Source organism: Piliocolobus tephrosceles, chromosome 11 (genome assembly GCF_002776525.5).
Source record: "Piliocolobus tephrosceles isolate RC106 chromosome 11, ASM277652v3, whole genome shotgun sequence".
NCBI lineage: Eukaryota > Metazoa > Chordata > Mammalia > Primates > Cercopithecidae > Piliocolobus > Piliocolobus tephrosceles.
Genome location: NC_045444.1, coordinates 127,713,798 through 127,732,894, shown reverse-complemented (window position 1 = coordinate 127,732,894; position 19,097 = coordinate 127,713,798). Strand labels below are relative to the sequence as shown.

Here is a 19,097-nt window from a genome sequence, read left to right as displayed (position 1 = left end):
ACCAGACTCAAGATGGTCACCCCTTGGATGGATGGCTGTCATGACTAGGAGGGTCACAAAGGTCTCAGGTGCTAAAGGGCTTGATTTCTCCATCTCGGTAGCAGAAAACAGAGAGGTTCACCTGGTAATATTTGTTAGGCAATCTATAAATGTTGTACCTCATTTCTGAATATATGTTACATTTCACAATTAAATAACTCTCTGTATTCCCTAGTCAAGATGCTGTACCTAAGCAAAAAAACACAGCTATCTCAGTCTCGCAAAACATGTGCCTAGGCCGGGTGCGGTGCTCACGCCTATAATCCCAGCACTTTGGGAAGCTGAGGTGGGTAGATCACCTAAGGTCTGGAGTTCGAGACCAGTCTGACCAACATGGCGAAACCCCATGTCTACTTAAAATACAAAAAATTAGAAGGGTGTGGTGGTGCATGCCTGTAATCCCAGCTACTCAGGAGGCTGAGGCAGGAGAGTTGCTTGAACCCAGGAGGTGGAGGCTGTGGTGAGCTGAGATCATGCCATTGCACTCCAGCCTGGACAACAAGAGCGAAACTCCATCTCAAAAAAAAAAAAAAAAAAAAAAATGTGCCCAGCATAATGAATAAAAAATCTCAGGCCAGGCGTGGTGGCTGACGCCTGTAATCCCAGCACTTTGGGAGGCCAAGGTGGGCAGATCACCTGGGGTCAGGAGTTTGAGACCAGCCTGACCAACATGGAGAAACCCCGTCTCTACTAAACATACAAAATTAGTCAGGCATGGTGGCACATGCCTGTAATCCCAGCTACTTGGGAGGCTGAGGCAGAAGAATCACTTGAACCCGGGAGGCAGAGGTTGTGGTGAGTCGAGGAGGCAGAGGTTGTGGTGAGCCGAGATTGCGCCACTGCACTCCAGCCTGGGCAACAAGAGTGAAACTCCACCTCAAAAAATAAAAAAGACTCCCATACCAAAACACATTACCATGAAATTTAAAACTTCAGAGATACATCTCAAAAGCTTCTGAATAGGAATAACAACAAAAAAATAGATCACAAATATAAAGGATCAAGAATCCAAATAGCACCAGATTTTCTGCAGCAACGTGGAAGCTGAGACAAGGCAGCAATGCCGCCAACTTCCTGAGTGAAAACAACTGTCAACCTGGGATTCTATACCCAACCAAACTATCAACTGAGTATGACGCTAGAACAAACACATTTTCAGACATGTTACGTTACAAGAAAATCTACCTTCCATTTTTTTCTTTTTTTTTGAGATGTAGTTTTGCTCTTGTTGTCCAGGCTGGAGTGCAATGGTGCGATCTCGGCTCACTGCAACCTCCGCCTCCCAGGTTCAAGTGATTTTCCTGCCTCAGCCTCCCAATTAGCTGGGATTACAGGCATGCGCCACCACACCTGGCTAATTTTGTATTTTTAGTAGAGACGGGGTTTCGCCATGTTGGTCAGGCTGATTTCGAACTCCTGACCTCAGGTGATCTGCCCGCCTCGGCCTCCCAAAGTGCTGGGATTACAGGTGTGAGCCACCATACCTGGCCAAGAAAATCTATCTTCCTATGGGCCTTTTATCAGGCAACCACCAGAGGAAAGGCCCTATCAAAACAGGAGAGCAAGTGAAAAAAAGAGGACATTTAAGATTCCGGGAAGAGGGTCCCACACTGAAGAGGGGTGAAAGGAGATCCTAGGAAAACCTCAGGGCAACAAGTGTGCAGTAGGCCTAGAAACAATCAGGACTGTGGCCTCCAGGACAGAGGGTTCCATGGAAAGAAAACACACACAGAACCGTCAGACAGCCTGACACTCAGACCAAATGGAAAAGCCCAGCCTGGGAGACAAGGGTAGAATGCAGGAAAAAAAGCCAACAAACAAGGCAATGAGTAACTCTAAGAAATATGCAAAGTTGGCAGGGCACGGTGGCTCATGCCTGTAATCCCAGCACTTTGGGAGGCCGAGGCGGGTGGATCGTGTGGTCAGGAGATCGAGACCAGCCTGGCTAACACGGTGAAACCCCATCTCCACTAAAAATACAAAAAAAAAAATTAGCCGGGCATGGTGGCGGGCACCTGTAGTCCCAGCTACTCAGGAGGCTGAGGCAGGAGAATGGCCTGAACTCGGGGGGCGGAGCTTGCAGTGAGCCGAGTGAGCCACTGCACTCCAGCCTGGGGGACACAGCGAGACTTCGTCCTCAAAAAAACCAAACCAAAACAAAAAAAAACAACAAAAGAAATATGCAGACTTATTCAAAAGGGGTCAAATATATAAGCACAGCAGGTGGCATGGCTCAGTGTTAAAGTACCTACACAGCTACCCAATGGAAGTCCCATCACCGGTCTCACCACAAATTCCAACTAACTACAGCCAGGAGATGGGGGAGCAAGGTGCAGGCAGGTGAGCTGGTGGGGGCCACTGGAGAAGTACAGCTGCATATGCCATATATGGCTGAACAAAGTTTAAAACTGACAAGAGATAAAATAAGAAACAACAACTAAAACATGTTGTTTAGAAACACGGAATTTAAGGGCCGGGCGTGGTGGCTCCTGCCTGTAATCCAGCACTTTGGGCGGCCAAGGCAGGTGGATCATGAGGTCAGGATATCAAGACCATCTTGGCTAACATGGTGAACATGGTGAAACCCTGTCTCTACTAAAAATACAAAAAATTACCCAGGTGTGGTGGCATGTGCGTGTAGTCCCAGCTACTCGGGAGCCTGAGGCAGGCGAATCACTTGAACTTGGGAGGTGGAGTTTGCAGTGAGCCAAGATCGTGCCACTGCATTCCAGCCTGGGCAACAGAGTGAGACTCTCTCAAAAAGAAAATAAAAAAAAAGAGAAACGCAGTTAGGGCCGGGCACAGTGGCTCACGCTTGTAATCCCAGTACTTTGAGAGGCCAAGGCAGGCAGATCACGAGGTCAGGAGATCAAGACCATCCTGGCTAATACAGTGAAACCCTATCTCTACTAAAAATACAAAAACAAAGAAAAATTAGTCTGGCATGGTGGCAGGCACCTGTAGTCCCAGCTACTCAGGAGGCTGACGCAGGAGAATGGCGTAAACCCAGGAGGCGGAGCTTGCAGTGAGCCGAGATCACGCCACTACACTCTGGCTGGGGCAACAAAGAGAGACTCCGTCTCAAAAAAAAAAAAAAAAAAAACAAACAAAAAACCGGAGTTAAACACCAAAAGGCCAAAAAATACTACCACTACCACACTTTTAAAACAATGCACACACTACACACTACATACTCTGAAAATTGAAAATCTGTCAAAGAAAAAAATGGCAATAAATATTTTGATTGGAAAGGGTTATGGTTATAAGAGCATGATATAAAGATGTGTAAAAACCCAAGAAACTAAATGTGGCTTCGGAAGTATCAACACCTGGTGCAAGACACTGGGTGATACCTACAGCCCAGGGCTAGGCCAATGCCCCACTAACCTGGGTCCCCTCAAAACCCTCTGCCCCGTCTTCAGGAGCTGCTGGCTCCCAGCTGTCAGAACCCAGTTCTGGTTGTACTGAGAGGCCTAAACCCACCTTCTGTCCTCTGGTCCAGCTCTCGCATCAGCTGGAAGTTCCTCTGAAGTTCGCAGGGAAGGTTCTCGATACCTGAAACACAAAAACATGGAAGTCATGTACCTCTCAGTAGCAGGACAAAAATTCACCTTTAAAGGTTGTTTTTTCTTTTTTTCTTTTTTTTGAGATAAAATTTTGCTCTTGTTGCCCAGGCTCGAGTGCAGTGGTGCGATCTTGGCTCACTGCAACCTACACCTCCCGGGTTCAAGTGATTCTCATGCCTCAGCCTCCTGAGTAGCTGGGATTACAGGTACGTGCCACCATGCCCGGCTAATTTTTGTATTTTTAGTAGAGATGGGGTTTCACCAGGTTGGCCAGGCTTGTCTCAAACTCCTGACCTCAAGTGATCTGCCCGCCTCAGCCTCTCAAAGTGCTGGGATTACAGGCGTGAGCCACCAGGCCTGGCCAAAAGTTTTAAAGTTTAAAATGACAAGCCCACTCTGTCTTCTGTTTCTGTTAGGGTTTGGGGAGCGCCAGGATTGTGATACCATTTTTAGACTTAGGTACCAAATAGTGCTGACAAGAGGCTAACACACTTCCGAAGCTGTCAGAAGTCAAAGAAGGGAGAGGGAAACTTGAAAACCAACAGCAGAGGCAGAGGAGGCCACCTGGCCCCACCCTCTAGGCTATCCCACGTCAGGGAGCAGCATCCTCCAAGGCTCAAGCCAAAATACCCTGGGTCCTCCTTGATCTTCCCTGACTTTACCCAGAAATCCAGTGCATCCAGCAGTGTAGCCACGCTGTCCACGCGACTTTACGCAAGCATAGAAATGTTTTCTCTCTCGGCCGGGAGCAGTGGCTCACGCCTGTAATCCCAGCACTTTAGGAGGCCGAGGCAGCCAAGTCACTTGAGGTCAGGAGTTCAAGACCAGCCTGGCTAACATGGTGAAACCCCATCTCTACTAAAAATACAAAAATTATCTGGGCATGGTGGTGCACACTTACAGTCCCAGCTACTCGGGAGGGTAGGGCATGAGAACTGCTTGAACCCGGGAGGCGGAGGTTGCAGTGCGCTGAGATCACACCCTGCAGCCTGGGCAACAGGGTGAGACTCGATTTCAAAAACAAAGAAAAAAGAAAAAAGAAATGCTCTCTCTCTGAGCTGCCCAAGACAGTGGTGGCCATACGGAGCTACTGAGCACTGGAAATGGAACTAACGCTATTCAATTTTTAATTTTACTTAAATAGTCCCTGTGGCTATCGCAATCATCCCCGACAGTCTGCCACGAAGACCCCTGTGCTGTTTTCCAGTCTGCATTGATACCCCCTACAGCAGGCCAACCTCTGCCCCCTGCACAGCTGACACAGGCTCCTGAGGGGGGCTGCCTCTTCCAGTCTTGGCCAGCCTCCCATCTGCTGTTCAGTTACCAGGCAATCATTTTAAACCTAACACTATGGTATGCATCTGATGCTTCCAGCCCCAGTATTTTCCCAGCATCCCTAGAGGACAGAGGCACAGTCTCCCAGGCACACACACAGTCAACCCTCGTTGGGAGGCCAGCCCACTGGCTGGGCACCAGGATGGAGAAGGCTTCCCCACCAGCGTGCTCCCCAGTTTGACTCTTCTACCTGGGGAACCCCCCACTACTCAGACCCCCACGAGACAGCGGGGCACATGGGCAGAACAGGGCGTCCCTCTAGGGCAGGGGTCTCCAACTCCAGGCCATGGCTCACTCACCACTGTCTCAGCCCCTGGGCGAGTGCCAGGCCGAAGACCCTGAGGATCCCCAGTGCAGCGCCCACATAAGGGTCCTCCAGAACCACCAAGCACAACCCCAAACACGCGACCCCAAAGCTGTGCCCATCCCGGGCCGACATCAGGGGTCCCGCGTGGGCTCTGCCCCTCTACGAGCAGGGGACCCTTGCTGGGCAGCGCTGGGCCTTCCCTGGTCTGTAAAGTGAGGGAAAGCACCATCCGCTCACCCGCTGGGGGCGCCGACCTGCTGCCACCTGGACACAGCACCGCCCGCCCACCAGGGCCGACTCGGCGCCGCCCTCCCCGTCTCCGCGCCGCAGTCCCCAGTGCCGGGGAGAGACGCCTGCAGCCCGCATGCCCTCCCCAGCCGCAGTCACACAAGAGGCCGGCGCACAGCCAGGCGGGGACCCAAACCCCGGAGCCCCCAAGACCCAGAGCCCCGCAGCAGGCGTCAGCTCGACCTGCAGACCGGACCGGACGGGCGGGGCCGGGGCCGGGGCCGGAGCTGGGGGCGGAGACAAGGCGGGGCCTGGGTGGGGGCGGGACCTAAGTTATGGGCGGGATCGAGGCCGCAAGCCCCGCCCACTCGGCCCCGCCCCGCCGTGACGCACCTGGAATTGGCGCGGCCGAGCCGGCGGGACCCCCGCGCCCGCCCCCCACGCCCTCCCCTCTCTTGCGGCCCTGCCCCGCCCCGTCCGCGCGCCCCAAGTCGCACCCAGCAGCGCCCGCCGCCCTCCCGAGCCCACGGGGTCTGCATGCGGTGCCTGGCGCGCAGGGGGCTGCGGCACTGGGAGCTCCGCGCGGGCGGCGGGCGCGAGGCCCGCGGGGCGCGCTTACTGTCGAGATAGTGCTCCAAGTACATGGCGGTCGCCATCTTCGTCTGCGGCCGCGCTCGGGGTCTGCGCGGGCGGGCGGTGCCGCGGGAGGCGGGGGCGGGGCGGTGCCAGCGCGCTCACTATTCATGAGTCGCGCGCGCTGATTGGCCGCGCTCGGGGGCGGGGACGGACACGCCCCTAGGCTTCCGGCGGGCGGCTGGCAGCGGGCGGCGGGCTGCGGGGCCCGGGCGGAGGTTGTGGTAGCGGCGTCGTGCAGCGAGCTGGACTCAGGGCCGCAGCAGATCGGAGGCCGAGGAGGAGCAGGGGTGCCCGGCCCCGCCGCCCGCCGTACGGCCCAAGGCACCCAGGTGGGCGTCTCCCCTCCGCACCTGCCAGCGACCCCAGGGCCACCAGACGCCAACACGTGGCCCCGGAGACCTCGCCCTTGTCCTGACGGCGCTGCTCCCGGCCGGGATCCGGGACAGGCCGCCACGAGGCCCCACCTTCCCGAAGGCTCCTTGGGGCCTGTCTGGCTCAGCGCCTTCCCTCCGGACCCCGAGTCCCCGGGGCCTCCCCAGCCCGGCCTGAGCCGAGGGCCGGCACTGCGTGGCCGGAGCGAGCTGCCCCCTTCCTCAGGGCCTGGACCCTGGCGCCCTCCCCGGGCAAGGCCGCCCCTTCCCTCACAGGAAAGCAGCCGCCCCGCCCAGCACCAGTGAGGGCACCAGCTCCTTTGCTGCCACCTGTCGAAGCAGGCAGCACCCGCACCATCTGGATGCCTTGGCTGAAAAGGCACGTGCAAGCAGTATGATATAGTTAATAAGATGGCGTGCAAAGGTGTGCAGTAAGATGCACGCAAAAATACTGGAGAAGGCCGGCACGCTGTGTCACGCCTGTAATCCCATCACTTTGGGAGGCCAACGCGGGCGGATCACTTGAGGCCAGGAGTTCGAGACCAGCCTGGCCAACGTGGCGAAACCCCGAGGCTATTAAAAATACAAAAAAAAAAAAAAAAAAATTAGCCAGGCGTGGTGGTGCACGCCTGTAGTCCCAGCTACTCCGGAGGCTGAGCCTGGGAGGCAGAGGTGGTAGTAAGCAGAGATCACGTCTGCACTCCAGCCTGGCCGACAGAGCAAGACTTTGTCTCCAAAAAAATTTTCTTAAAGAAAAAAAAATACTGGAGAAACATAATTAAAATATGTTTAGGACTCGGCGCGGTGACTCACGCCTGTAATCCCAGCACTTTGGGAGGCCGAGGCTGGCAGATCACTTGAGGGCAGGAATTTGAGACCAGCCTAGCTAACGTGGCGAAACCATGTCTCTACTAAAAATACAAAAATTAGCGGAGCGTGGTGGCGCGCACCTGTAATCCCAGCTGCTCAAGAGACTGAGGCAGGAAAATTACTTGAACTTGGGAGGCAGCGGTTGCAGTGAGAAGAGATCACGTCACTGCACTGCAGCTTGGGTGACAAGAGCAAGACTCCGTCTCAAAATAATAATACAAAAATTAGCCGAGCATGGTGGCAGGTGCCTGTAATCCCAGCTACTAGGGAGGCTGAAGCAGGAGAATCGCTTGAGCCTGGGAGGCGGAGGTTGCAGTGAGTCGAGATTGCACTGCTGCGCTCCAGCCTGGGTGGCAGAGCAAGACTCGATCTCAAAAGTAAAATAAAATTGGGCAGGCGCGGTGGCTCACGCCTGTAATCCCAGCACTTTGGGAGGATGAGGTGGGCAGATCACGAGGTCAGGAGATCGAGACCATCTTGGCTAACACGGTGAAACCCCGTCTCTACTAGAAATACAAAAAAATTAGCCAGGTGTGGTGGTGGGTGCCTGTAGTCCCAGCTACTCGGGAGGCTGAGGCAGGAGAATGGTGTGAACCTGGGAGGTGGAACTTGCAGTGAGCCAAGATCGCGCCACTGCACTCCAGCCTGGGTGACACAGCAAGACTCCGTCTCAGAAAAAAAATACAAAATTTACCTGGACATAATGGCTGGTGCCTGTAATCCCAGCTACTCAGGAGGCTGAGGAAGGAGAATCACTTGAACCCAGTTTGTGGAGGTTGCAGTGAGCTGAGATCGTGCCACTGCACTCCAGCCTGGGTGACAGAGCGAGACTCCATCTTAAAAAATAAAATAAAATAAAATAATTAAAAATGTTTAAATATTAGTCTTTAGGGGGATTCTTCTCTGCCTCCTAACTTTGTGTAGCATCATCATGCAATGTTCACCAGTACCCATGTTTCTCCTCTTCCCACCTCACAGCTGGACACCCCCAAGTTGGGACTCCAACTCATCTCTGGCAGGTCTTTAATGGGTGAAGTGTGTGTCACTACCCAGTCCTGTCTCTATTCCCTGTGATCTCAAGAGAACGTCCGAAAGGCTCCCCAAGCCCCAAAAACTGATGACCACTAGATGGAAAGTGTAGAGGCCTCAGAACCCCCCGCCCCACCCCCAGCCACATCCTTGACTTCAGAGATGCAGTGTTGCTGGTCACACAAATTAGCATAACCTGATCAAAGGAGCAGTACTTCTTTTTTTTTTTTTTTGAGACGGAGTCTCGCTCTGTCGCCCAGGCTGGATTGCAGTGGCTGGATCTCAGCTCACTGCAAGCTCCGCCTCCTGGGTTTACGCCATTCTTCTGCCTCAGCCTCCCGAGTACCTGGGACCACAGGTGCCCGCCACCTCGCCTGGCTAGTTTTTTGTATTTTTTAGTAGAGACGGGGTTTCACCGTGTTAGCCAGGATGGTCTTGATCTCCTGACCTCGTGATCCACCCATCTCGGCCTCCCAAAGTGCTGGGATTATAGGCTTGAGCCACCGTGCCCAGCCAGTAGCAGTACTTTCATTATTTAAACTGCATTTTTAAAGACAGTAAGCCAGGTGCTGTGACTCAAATCTGTATGATCACCATGAGAGGCTGAGGTGGGAGGATGGCTTGAGCCCAGGAGGTCTAGGCTGCAATGAGTCATGATCAAACCACTGTACTCTTGCCTGGGTGACAGAGACCCCCATCTAAAAAAATAAGTTATGTCCCCCTTGGTGAACTCTTCCCTAAACCCCAGTCAAATACTGAAAACCAGAAACAATGTTGTTGCCACTATTATGTTCATTATAAAAATGCAGGCCAGGTATGCTGGCTTACACCTGTAATCCCAGCATTTCGGGTGGCCGAGACAGGCGGATCACCTGAGATCAGGAGTTGGAGACCAGCCTAACGAACATGGTGAAACCCCGTCTCTACTAAAAATACAAAAAAAAATTAGCCAGGCTTGGTGGCAGGTGCCTGTAGTCCCAGCTACTTGGGAGGCTGAGGCACAAGAATTGTTTGAACCAGCCCAGAAGGCAGAGGTTGCAGTGAGTCGAGATCGTGCAACTGCACTCCATCCTGGGCGACAGAGCCAGAAGGCCGGGCGTGGTGACTCATGCCTGTAATCCCAGCACTTTGGGAGGCCAAGGCAGGCAGATCATGAGGTCAGGAGATGGAGAGCATCCTGGCTAACATGGTGAAACCCCGTCTCCACTAAAAATTCAAAAAATTTAGCTGGGCGTGGTGGCGGGCGCCTGTACTTCCAGCTACTCAGGACGCTGAGGCAGGAGAATGACATGAACCCGGGAGGCGGAGGTTGACTGCACTCCGGCCTGGGTGACAGAGTGAGACTCCGTCTCAAAAAAAAAAAAAAAAAAAAATGCTTGGCATGCAGTGGTTCATGCCTGTAATCCCAGCACTTTGGGAGGACGAGGTGGGCGGATCACCTGAGGTCGGGAGTTTGAGGCCAGCCTGAGCAACGTGGAGAAACCCCATCTCTAGTAAAAATACAAAATTAGCTGGGCGTGGTGGCACATGCCTGCAATCTCAGCTGCTTGGGCGCCTTAGGAAGGAAAATCGTTTGAACTTGGGAGGTGGAGGTTGCAGTGAGCTGAAGTCAGGCCATTACACTCCAGCCTGGGCAACAAGAGCGAAACTCCTCAAAAAAAAGAAAAAAAAAAAACAAAAAAAAAAATTGACCGGGCATGGTGGCTCACGCCTGTAATCCCAGCACTTTGGGAGGCCAAGGTGGGTGGATCACCTGAGGTCAGGAGTTCGAGACCAGCCTGACTAATATGGAGAAACCCCATCTCTAATAAAAATACAAAATTAGCTGGTGTGGCAGCAGCTGCCTGTAATAGCTACTTGGGAGGGTGAGGCAGGAGAATCGCTTGAACCCAGGAGGTGGAGGTTGTGGTGAGCCGAGATTGTGCCATTGCATTCCAGCCTGGGCAACAAGAGCAAGACTCCGTCTCAAAAACAAAAAAATCAAACCATACAGGAACTTGTAGCTTCCCACCTCCCCAGGGGGCAGGACTGTGATTGCCTTTTTCACCTTTCAGTCCTAATGTTAGCAGTTCAAGTGCATCCTTACTGGCTTCATTTAATTATAGACTATTTTTCCATCAGTTTTAGGTTTATGGAAAAATTGAACAGAAAGTAGAGTTCTCATATACTCCCCTGCCCCCCCCACACACACAGATTCCTCTATTATAAACATTTTGCATTAATGTGGTACATGTTACAACTGATGAAACAATATTGATAATTATTAGCCAAAGTCCATCATTATTTCCATAAGAGTTCATTCTGCCTTGTGCATTAATTAATTAATTAATTTATTTATTTATGTATTTAGAGATGGAGTCTGGCTTCTTCGCCCAGGCTGGAGTGCAGTGGTGCAATCTTGGCTTACTACAACCTCCGCCTTCTGGGTTCAAGCGACTCTCCTGCCTCAGCCTCCCAAGTAGCTGGGACTACAGGCAGGCACCACCACACCTGGCTAAGTTTTGTGTTTTAAGTAGAGATGAGGTTTCACCCTGTTGGCCAAGCTGGTTTCAAACTCCTAACCTTAGGTGATCCACCAGCCTTGGCCTTCCAAAATGCTGGGATTACGGGCATGAGCCACTGCGCCCGGTGCCTGGTGCATTCTTACAGGTTTTGACAAACATATGATGTCAGCTGCCCCCATTACATGTCATACAGCAGTCTTGTGGCCCTAAAAATCCCCTGCGCTTCCCTATTCATCCCTCTCCCCCTCCCCTGAAGCCCCTAACAACCACTGATCATTTTACTGTTTCCATAGTTTGCTTTTCCCAGAATGTCGTGAATTGGAATCATACAGTGTGAGCCTTTTCAGGATGGCTCCTTTCACTCAGCAATATGCATTTAAGGCCCCAGCATGCCTTTCCGTGGCTTAATAGCTAGTTCATGTTTAATTTGAAAAATATTCCAATGTCTGGATGTTCCACAGTTTACCCATGTACTTATCAAAGAGCATCTTGGTTGTTTCCAATTTTTGGTTATTATGTTATTATTACTATTATTTTGAAACACAGTCTCTCGCTCTGTTGCCCAAGCTAGAGTGCAATGGCACAATCTCAGCTCACTGCAACCTCTGCCTCCCGGGTTAAAGCAATTCTCCTGCCTCTCCCTCCCAAGCAGCTGGGATTACAGGTGCCTGCCACCATGCCCAGCTAATTTTTGTATTTTTAGTAGAGACAGGGTTTCGCCACGTTTGCCAGGATGGTCTCTATTCCTTGACCCGTGATCTGCCGGCCTCAGCCTCCCAAAGTGCTGGGATTACAGGCGTGAGCCACCACGCCCAGCCTTCGTTATTATTATTATTTTTAGAGTCAGGGTCTCACTCTGTCACCCAGGCTGAAGTGCAGTGGCACAATCATGGCTCATGCAGCCTCCACCTCCTGGGTTCAAAGGACCTGTTGCCTCAGCCCTGAATATCTGGGACTATAAGCACGTACTATGACACCTGGCTGATTTTTAAATTTTTCTGTAGAGTTGGGGTATCTATGTTGCCCAGGCTGGTCTCCAACTCCCGGGTTCAAGCACTCCTCCAGCCTCCCCAAGTGCTGGGATTACAGACATGAACCACCGTGCCCAGCACTTTTGCCCATATTTTCATTGGGTTGTTCTTTTATGGAGTCACAGTACCATTTTTCTACTACTTACTTTTCATTTTGTTGTTTTTGAGTTGTTTTTGAGATGGAATATTGCACTGCCACCCCAGCTGGAGTGCAGCGGCGAGATCGCAGCTTGCTGCAACCTCCACCTCCCAGGTTCAAGCAATTCCCCGGCCTTGGCCTCCCGAGTAGCTAGGATTACAAGCGCCCACCACCACACCCGGCTAATTTTTTGTATTTTTAGTAGAGACAGGGTTTCACTACGTGGGCCAGGCTGGTCTCAAACTCCTCACCTCATGATCTGCCCATCTCGGCCTTCCAAAGTGGTGGGATTACAGGTGTGAGCCACCAAGCCCAGCCTGTTTTGTTTGAGACAGGGTCTCACATTGTCACCCAGGCTGGAGTGCAGTGGTGTGATCATAGTTCACTGCAGCTTGACCTGCTGGGCTCAAGCAGTCCCCTTGCCTTGGCCTTCGCAAATGCTGGGACTATAGGTGTGAGCTGCTGCACACGGCCTGACTTACATTTTTAGCTGAATACTCCTTGTGAACATCTGGCCCTGCTTTACTCACCCTGCTTTGTCCCACTGACTAGATTTATTTCATTGTGGTGGTGTATCAGACTTCAACAAACTCCTTACAGATGTCCCCAATCTTTCAGTATCATAAATCATGCTCTAATGAACATGGCTATATATATAACTGCATGTATCTGCCCCCATTATGTATCACCACCTTACAGACTCCTGAAAACTTAGTGGTTTAAAAGAACCTTTTTTTTTTAAGACGGAACCTTGCTCTGTCACACAGGCTGGACTGCAGTGGCGCGATCTCGGCTCACTGCAACCTCCACCTCCTGGGTTCAAGCAATTCTGCTGCCTCAGCCTCCTGAGTAGGTGGGACTACAGGCGTGTGCTACCACGCCTAGCTACTTTTTGTATTTTTAGTAGAGATGGGCTTTCACCGAATTGGCCAGGCTGGTCTTGAACTCCTGACCTTGTGATCCACCCACCTCGGCCTCCCAAAATGCTGGGATTACAGGTGTGAGCCACCACGCCCGGCCCAGAACCATTTTGTTATATGTGACAGTGTGCCAGGAATTTCAGCAGCTCCACTGGGTAATCCTGCCCAGCGTGACAGAACAGAGATCACTGGGGTGCCCAGAAGGCTGATGTCAGCTGGCACCGTGGGCCAGAACACCCACATGTGGCCTCTTCAGCACAGCAGTCTCAGTAGCAGCAGGTCTGAGTCCCAGGAGGCTGGGGTGGAAGTCGCCTGGCTCATGACCTCACTTTGGTAGCCCCAAGACATCACCTCACTACATTCTATTGGTCAAGCAAGTCACTGGGGCCAACCCAGATTGACTGGGAGAAACATTCTACCCCCACCGAACAATGGGAGGAGGAGCAAGGATATCACATTGTCTCACCAGTCCTTTTTTTTTTTGCGATGGAGTCTCGCTCTGTTGCCAGGCTGGAGTGCGGTGGCGTGATCTCAGCTCACTGCAATCTCCACCTCCCGGGTTCAAGCGATTCTCCTGCCTCAGCCTCAGATAATTTATTGTATTTTTAGTAGAGACGGGGTTTTACCATGTTAGCCAGGATGTTCTTGATCTCTTGACCTCGTGATCCACCTGCCTTGGCCTCCCAAAGTGCTGGGATTACAGGCGTGAGCCATCTCACCTGGCTTGCAGTACATTTCTAATAATTTATTCTAAAGAACTGGTAGGGCTGGCGCCTCTCAAAAAAAAAAAAAAAAAGAAAGAAAAAAAGAAAGAAACAGTACTGCAGGCTGAGAGTATTGCACTTTTTTTTTTTGAGACAGAGTCTCACTGTTTGGCTCAAGCTGGAGTGCAGTGGCGCAATCTCAGCTCACTGCAACCTCTGCCTCCCGGATTCAAGTGATTCTCCTGCCTCAGCCTCCCGAGTAGCTGGGATTACAGGCACTCGCCACCAAGCCTGACTAATTTTTTTTGTATTTTTAGTAGATGGGTTTCACTATGTTGGCCAGGCTGGTCTCAAACTCCTGTGATCCACCCACTTCGACCTCCCGAAGTGCTGGGATTACAGGCATAAGCCACCGTGCCTGGGCTAGTATTGCACATTTTAAGTGCTGATACTTTTAAATGAATTGCCCAAAGGGAAGGTTACACCAAGCGGCATGGCCACTGGTTGTGTTTTCCATACTTCGGCCAACCCTAGATTTCATCAGGCTTTTAAAATTTTTAACCTTCACTAACTCATTGTGGGGGGGCGGGGGGGCGGAAAAAGCCAACCTTAAATGTCTTAATCATATTTATTTCATTTTAAGTGAAGCTAAACATTTTTAAAACATATTTGTTGCCTATTTGTAGTTCTTCCATCCTTTTCTGCTTTATATCTTTTACTGACTCTTTTTTTATTTTTGAGACAGAGTCTCGCTCTGTTGCCCAGGCTGGAGTGCAGTGGTACAATCTCAGCTCACTGCAAGCTCCGCCTCCTGGGTTCACGCCATTCTCCTGCCTCAGCCTCCCGAGTAGCTGGGACTACAGGCGCCCGCCACCACGCCTGGCTAATTTTTTGTATTTTTAGTAGAGACAGGGTTTCACCATGTTAGCCAGGATGGTCTCGATCTGCTGACCTCGTGATCCGCCCGCCTTGGCCTCCCAAAGTGTTGGGATTACAGACGTGAGCCACCACGCCCGGCCATCTTTTACTGATTCTCTATGTAGAAACTGGTCTTCATGTATTTTGTCTAAAAAAATATATTTATTATTAAGGGTTATTGGCCCTCACATATCATATATTAAATATAACTCTCCCAGAGACCAATTTGGCTTCTTTCATTCACACACACAAAACTGGCAACCCCTTTTGAAAGGACCCTATTTTAGAAACTGCCAGAGAGGGCCAGGCGCAGTGGCTCACGCCTGTAATCCCAATACTAAATTTAGGAGGCCGAGGCAGGTGGATCACCTGAGGTCAGGAGTTCCGGACCAGCCTGGCCAACATGGTGAAGCCCCATCTCTACTGAAAATACAGAATTAGCTGGGCGTGGTGGTGGGCACCTGTAATCTCAGCAACTTGGGAGGCTGAGGCAGGAGAATCCCTTGAACCTGGGAGGCAGAGTTTGCATTGAGCTGAGATTGTGCCATTGCACTCCAGCCTGGGCAACAAGAGCGAAACTCTGTCTCGAAAAAAAGAAAAAGAAACTGCCAGAGAGATGGCTCCCTTACTGCCCCTCTCGTGCCTGCTGCGGTCTGCTTAGAGCAGGTTTCTCAACCTTGGCACGAGGGACACTTTGGGTCTGATGACATTTCACTGTGTGGGGCCACATCATGCTTCATAGGACGTTCACCCAGCATCCCTGGCCTATACCCACTAGACGCTGTTAGCACCCCCACCTCAATCCAAATGTCCCCAGACATCACCACATGTCCCCTTGGGGACAAAACCACCCCTGACCGAGAACCAGTGCTTTAGAAGAAGGCTAAGTTATTCTAACAAAGAAACTCAATGAAACACAGTAGCTTAGAAAAGATATTGTGGCTGGGCGCGGTGGCTCACACCTGTAATCCCAATACTTTGGGAGGCCGAGGCAGACGGATCACGAGGTCAGGAGTTCGAGACCAGCCTGGCCAACATAGTGAAACCCCGTCTCTACTAAAAATACAAAAATTAGCTGGATATGGTGGTGCATGTATGTAGTCCCAGCTACTCGGGAGGCTGAGGCAGGAGAATTGCTTGAACCTGGGAGGCAGAGGTTGCAGTGAGCCAAGGTCGCGCCACCACACTCTAGCCTGGGTGACAGGGCGAGACTCAGTCTCAAAAAAAAAAAAAAAAAGAGAAAAAGATAAAAGAAAAGACAGAATTGTATTTCTCAGTGCAACAGCTCCAATGTGAGCAGGCGGGCCAGCAGACTCCATGGGGTCACTCAGGGACCCAGATTCCTTCTTGTACGGTGTCCATCCACAAAGGGCCTTGCCATCGTCTGCCTGGTCAGGCTGGGTTGCAACAAGGGTGTGTCGGAGAGAGCAGGGGATGCAAGCCTGCTGTCTGAAGGTCCACATGCCACATCTGCTAACGTTCCACTCACGACATCTTAGTCATCTGGCCACGTCTACCTGCGAGGAGGGCTAGGAGTTCAGCAGAGCAGCGAGTACCAGCACAACACGACGCTCCTGGGAGCAGGCGAGCACATGGACTGACCTGTGTCCCTCCAAATTCCTGTGTTGAGGCCCTCACCCCCAGTATGACTGCAGACAGGGCTCTTAAGGAGCTTTTTTTTTGAGATGGCCTTGCCCTGTCACCCAGGCTGGAGAGCAATGGGGCGATCTCAGCTGCAACCTCCGCCTCCTGGGTTCAAGCGATTCTCCTGCCTCAGCCTCCTGAGTAGCTGGGATCACAGGCGCCCGCCACCACACCTGGCTAATGTGTGTATGTTTAGTACAGACAGGGTTTCACCACGTTGGCTAGGCTGGTCTCGAGCTCCTGATCTCATGATCTGCCAGCCTCGGCCTCCCAAAGTGTTGGGATTACAGGCGTGAGCCAACGCGCCTGGCCAAGGAGCTAATTAAGGTTAAATGAAGTCCTAATGTGATACGACCAACAGGTTTCGTGTGGCTGCTGCACAGTTAACAGACCCATGATGCTGAGACAGCAGGGTTTGCAGCAGAGAAAAGAGTTTAACAAGGCCCAGATGAGGAGGTGAAAGGAGACCTCTCCTCAAATACATCTCCCTGAGGAGTTCTGAGCTAAGGTTTTTAAGGGGATCATGGAAGGTGAGGGGCAGGAAAACGGGGGTGGCTGATTGGTCAGGGTAAGGAGAATGATTCATTAGAATGTGGAAACTGCATTCCTTGCTGAGTCAGCTCCTGTGGGGTCCTTCAGGGCAGCTGGCGTCAGTACTGTCACTGGTATGCAGGACCTGAAAGAATCTCGGGCTGGGCGTAGTGGCTTATGCCTGCAATCCCAGGGCTTCAGGAGGCTGAGGCAGGATGACCGCTTGGGCCCAGGAGTTCAAGACCAGCCTGGGCAACAGGGCAAGACCCCTGTCACTATCAAAAAAAAAAAAGCTGGATGTGTGTGCCTGTAGTCCCAGATACTTCAGATGCTGAGGCAGGAGGATCACTTAAGACCAGGACCTCAAGGCTGCAGTGAGCTATGACTGTGCCACTGCACTCCAGCCTGAACAAGAGTGAGACCCTGTCTCTATAAAGAAAAAAAAAAAAAATTAAAATAAAAAAACTCAAAGGGAAAAGTTAAGGTTTCATAACGTTCAAGCTGTTATCTCTGGAGCAGTTAAGGGTAACTAATCTTCTAAGAGTCTACCTGATTCTGAGGCACGAGGCGCCAGCTCAGAGGGGCTCACTGCACGATTGGTGCTGCGTGCGCTGCAAGCTCGGTTATTCCATTTCCCCCTCCCCTCTTCCTTGATTAATTTTATGTTTTTAGTGACAGCTTTCTTTTTATGTATTTTTTAAAAAATTGAAACAGGGTCTCACTCTGTCACTTGGGCTAGACTGCAGTGGGGCAAACATGGCTCACTGCAGCCTCAACCTCCTAGGCTCAAGTGATCCTCCCACTTCAGCTTCTCGAGTAGCTGGAACTATAGGCACGACCACCGAATTTATTTATTTTGTAGAGATAAATAAATCTACAAATAATAAGTCTGTGTTGCCCAGAGTGGTCTCAAACTCCTAAGCTCAAGTGATCTGCCTACCTCAGCCTGCTAAAGTGCTGGGATTGTAGGTGTGAGCCACTGTGCCTGGCCAGGGATGGTTTCAATAAGGGTGTGACCCTAATCTGACAGGGCTGGTGCCCTCATGAGAAAAGGAAGAGGTACCAGAGCATTCTCTTTGCTATGTGCAACTCTAAAAGACAGCCCTTCCCAGGCAGCAATCTGGAACCAGGCCCAGGTCCTTTTTTTTAATGGAAAGTCTCAAACACAAGAAAGCAGAGACCCTGGCTGGGTGCGGTGGCTCACGCCTGTAATCCCAGCACTTTGGGAGGCTGAGGTGGGTGGATCACCTGAGGTCAGGAATTCAAGACCAGCCTGACCAACATGGTGAAACCCCGTCTCTACTAAAAATACAAAAAATTAGCCAGGGATTGTGGCAGGTGCCTGTAATCCCAGCTACTTGGGAGGCTGAGGCCGGATATTCATTTGAACCTGGGAGATGGATGTTGCAGCGAGCTGAGATTACACCACTGGACTCCAGTCTGGGTAAGAGACCGAGGCTCTGTCTGGAGAAGAAAAAAAAAAAAAGCAAGCAAGCAGAGAACCTAATGAACCCATGTGTCCACCTGCATCTTTCTGCAATTATCAGCCTGTGGCCAACTCCATTTCACCTATATCTCTGACCACACAGACCCAGCATTCCACATTTCACCCATGAAGTGGATCTACTCGCCTATCGTCCTCCATGGTCTTGTGGAGTGACTCTCGCACCCATTGCTCCAGGACACAGTGCTGGAAATCAGGCTGAGGCTGTCAGCGTGGCAGTACGAAGGACACTGGATTCTCAGCCACATAGACCCTCCTACGCCCATGCCAGGACTGAGGTCAGCAGGCCGGGGTGTGGCGGTCATCCTGTGATCGATCACGCAGGAACACCAAGAGAACTGCTAGGATGTGGACCAACCTGATGTCCTGAGTCACAGAGATCCTGCCTAACACTGGACTTCATGTAATGTCAGATGATTAAATACCTTAATGCTCTGAGCCACAGTGGGCTGGCTGGTATTCTGCTACCTGTGCTAAAAAGCATCCTAAAGAGAGGTACACCATGCTGGAATAGGCAAAAGCGTTTCTTGTATCTTATTAACACACTTCAAGATGCTCATGTGCTTCAGCAATCCCTGCAGTCAAAAGGGTCCTCCACTCTCCAGTACACAAGGCCCAGCCAGCCAGATTCCCTCCATCCTCACCTTCCTCCCGTCCCAGGGGAGCCAGGAAGGCCATACATCCACCAACACGGATGCCCTGTGTTCCTCCTCATCAGCCTGCTGAATCCTCCTGGACCTGATGAGAGGCAGTACTGCAGCCTTGCCCAGCTCCGGGAAGGTGGTCTTCCTTACTACAATCCCCTTCATCCTTTGGAGGGC

At 51.6% G+C, this 19,097-nt stretch overlaps 1 protein-coding gene across 13 annotated transcripts in view; it reads right to left on the bottom strand.

The window, feature by feature from the left end:
• The window catches only part of ING5 (inhibitor of growth family member 5), a 41,218-nt gene that overhangs the window by 19,315 nt on the left and 2,806 nt on the right, over positions 1-19,097 (bottom strand). For 6 of the 13 annotated variants that reach the window (XM_026449066.2, XM_026449065.2, XM_026449063.2 and 3 more), the window contains exons 3-4: positions 18,921-19,086; positions 3,523-3,594 (exon numbers count right to left, since the gene is read on the bottom strand). In XM_026449066.2, the coding sequence (XP_026304851.1) occupies positions 3,523-3,594; positions 18,921-18,954 (106 nt within the window). In that variant the 5' untranslated portion in view covers positions 18,955-19,086. The other 7 variants (XM_023195102.3, XM_026449062.2, XM_026449070.1 and 4 more) reach the window with 7 other exon arrangements.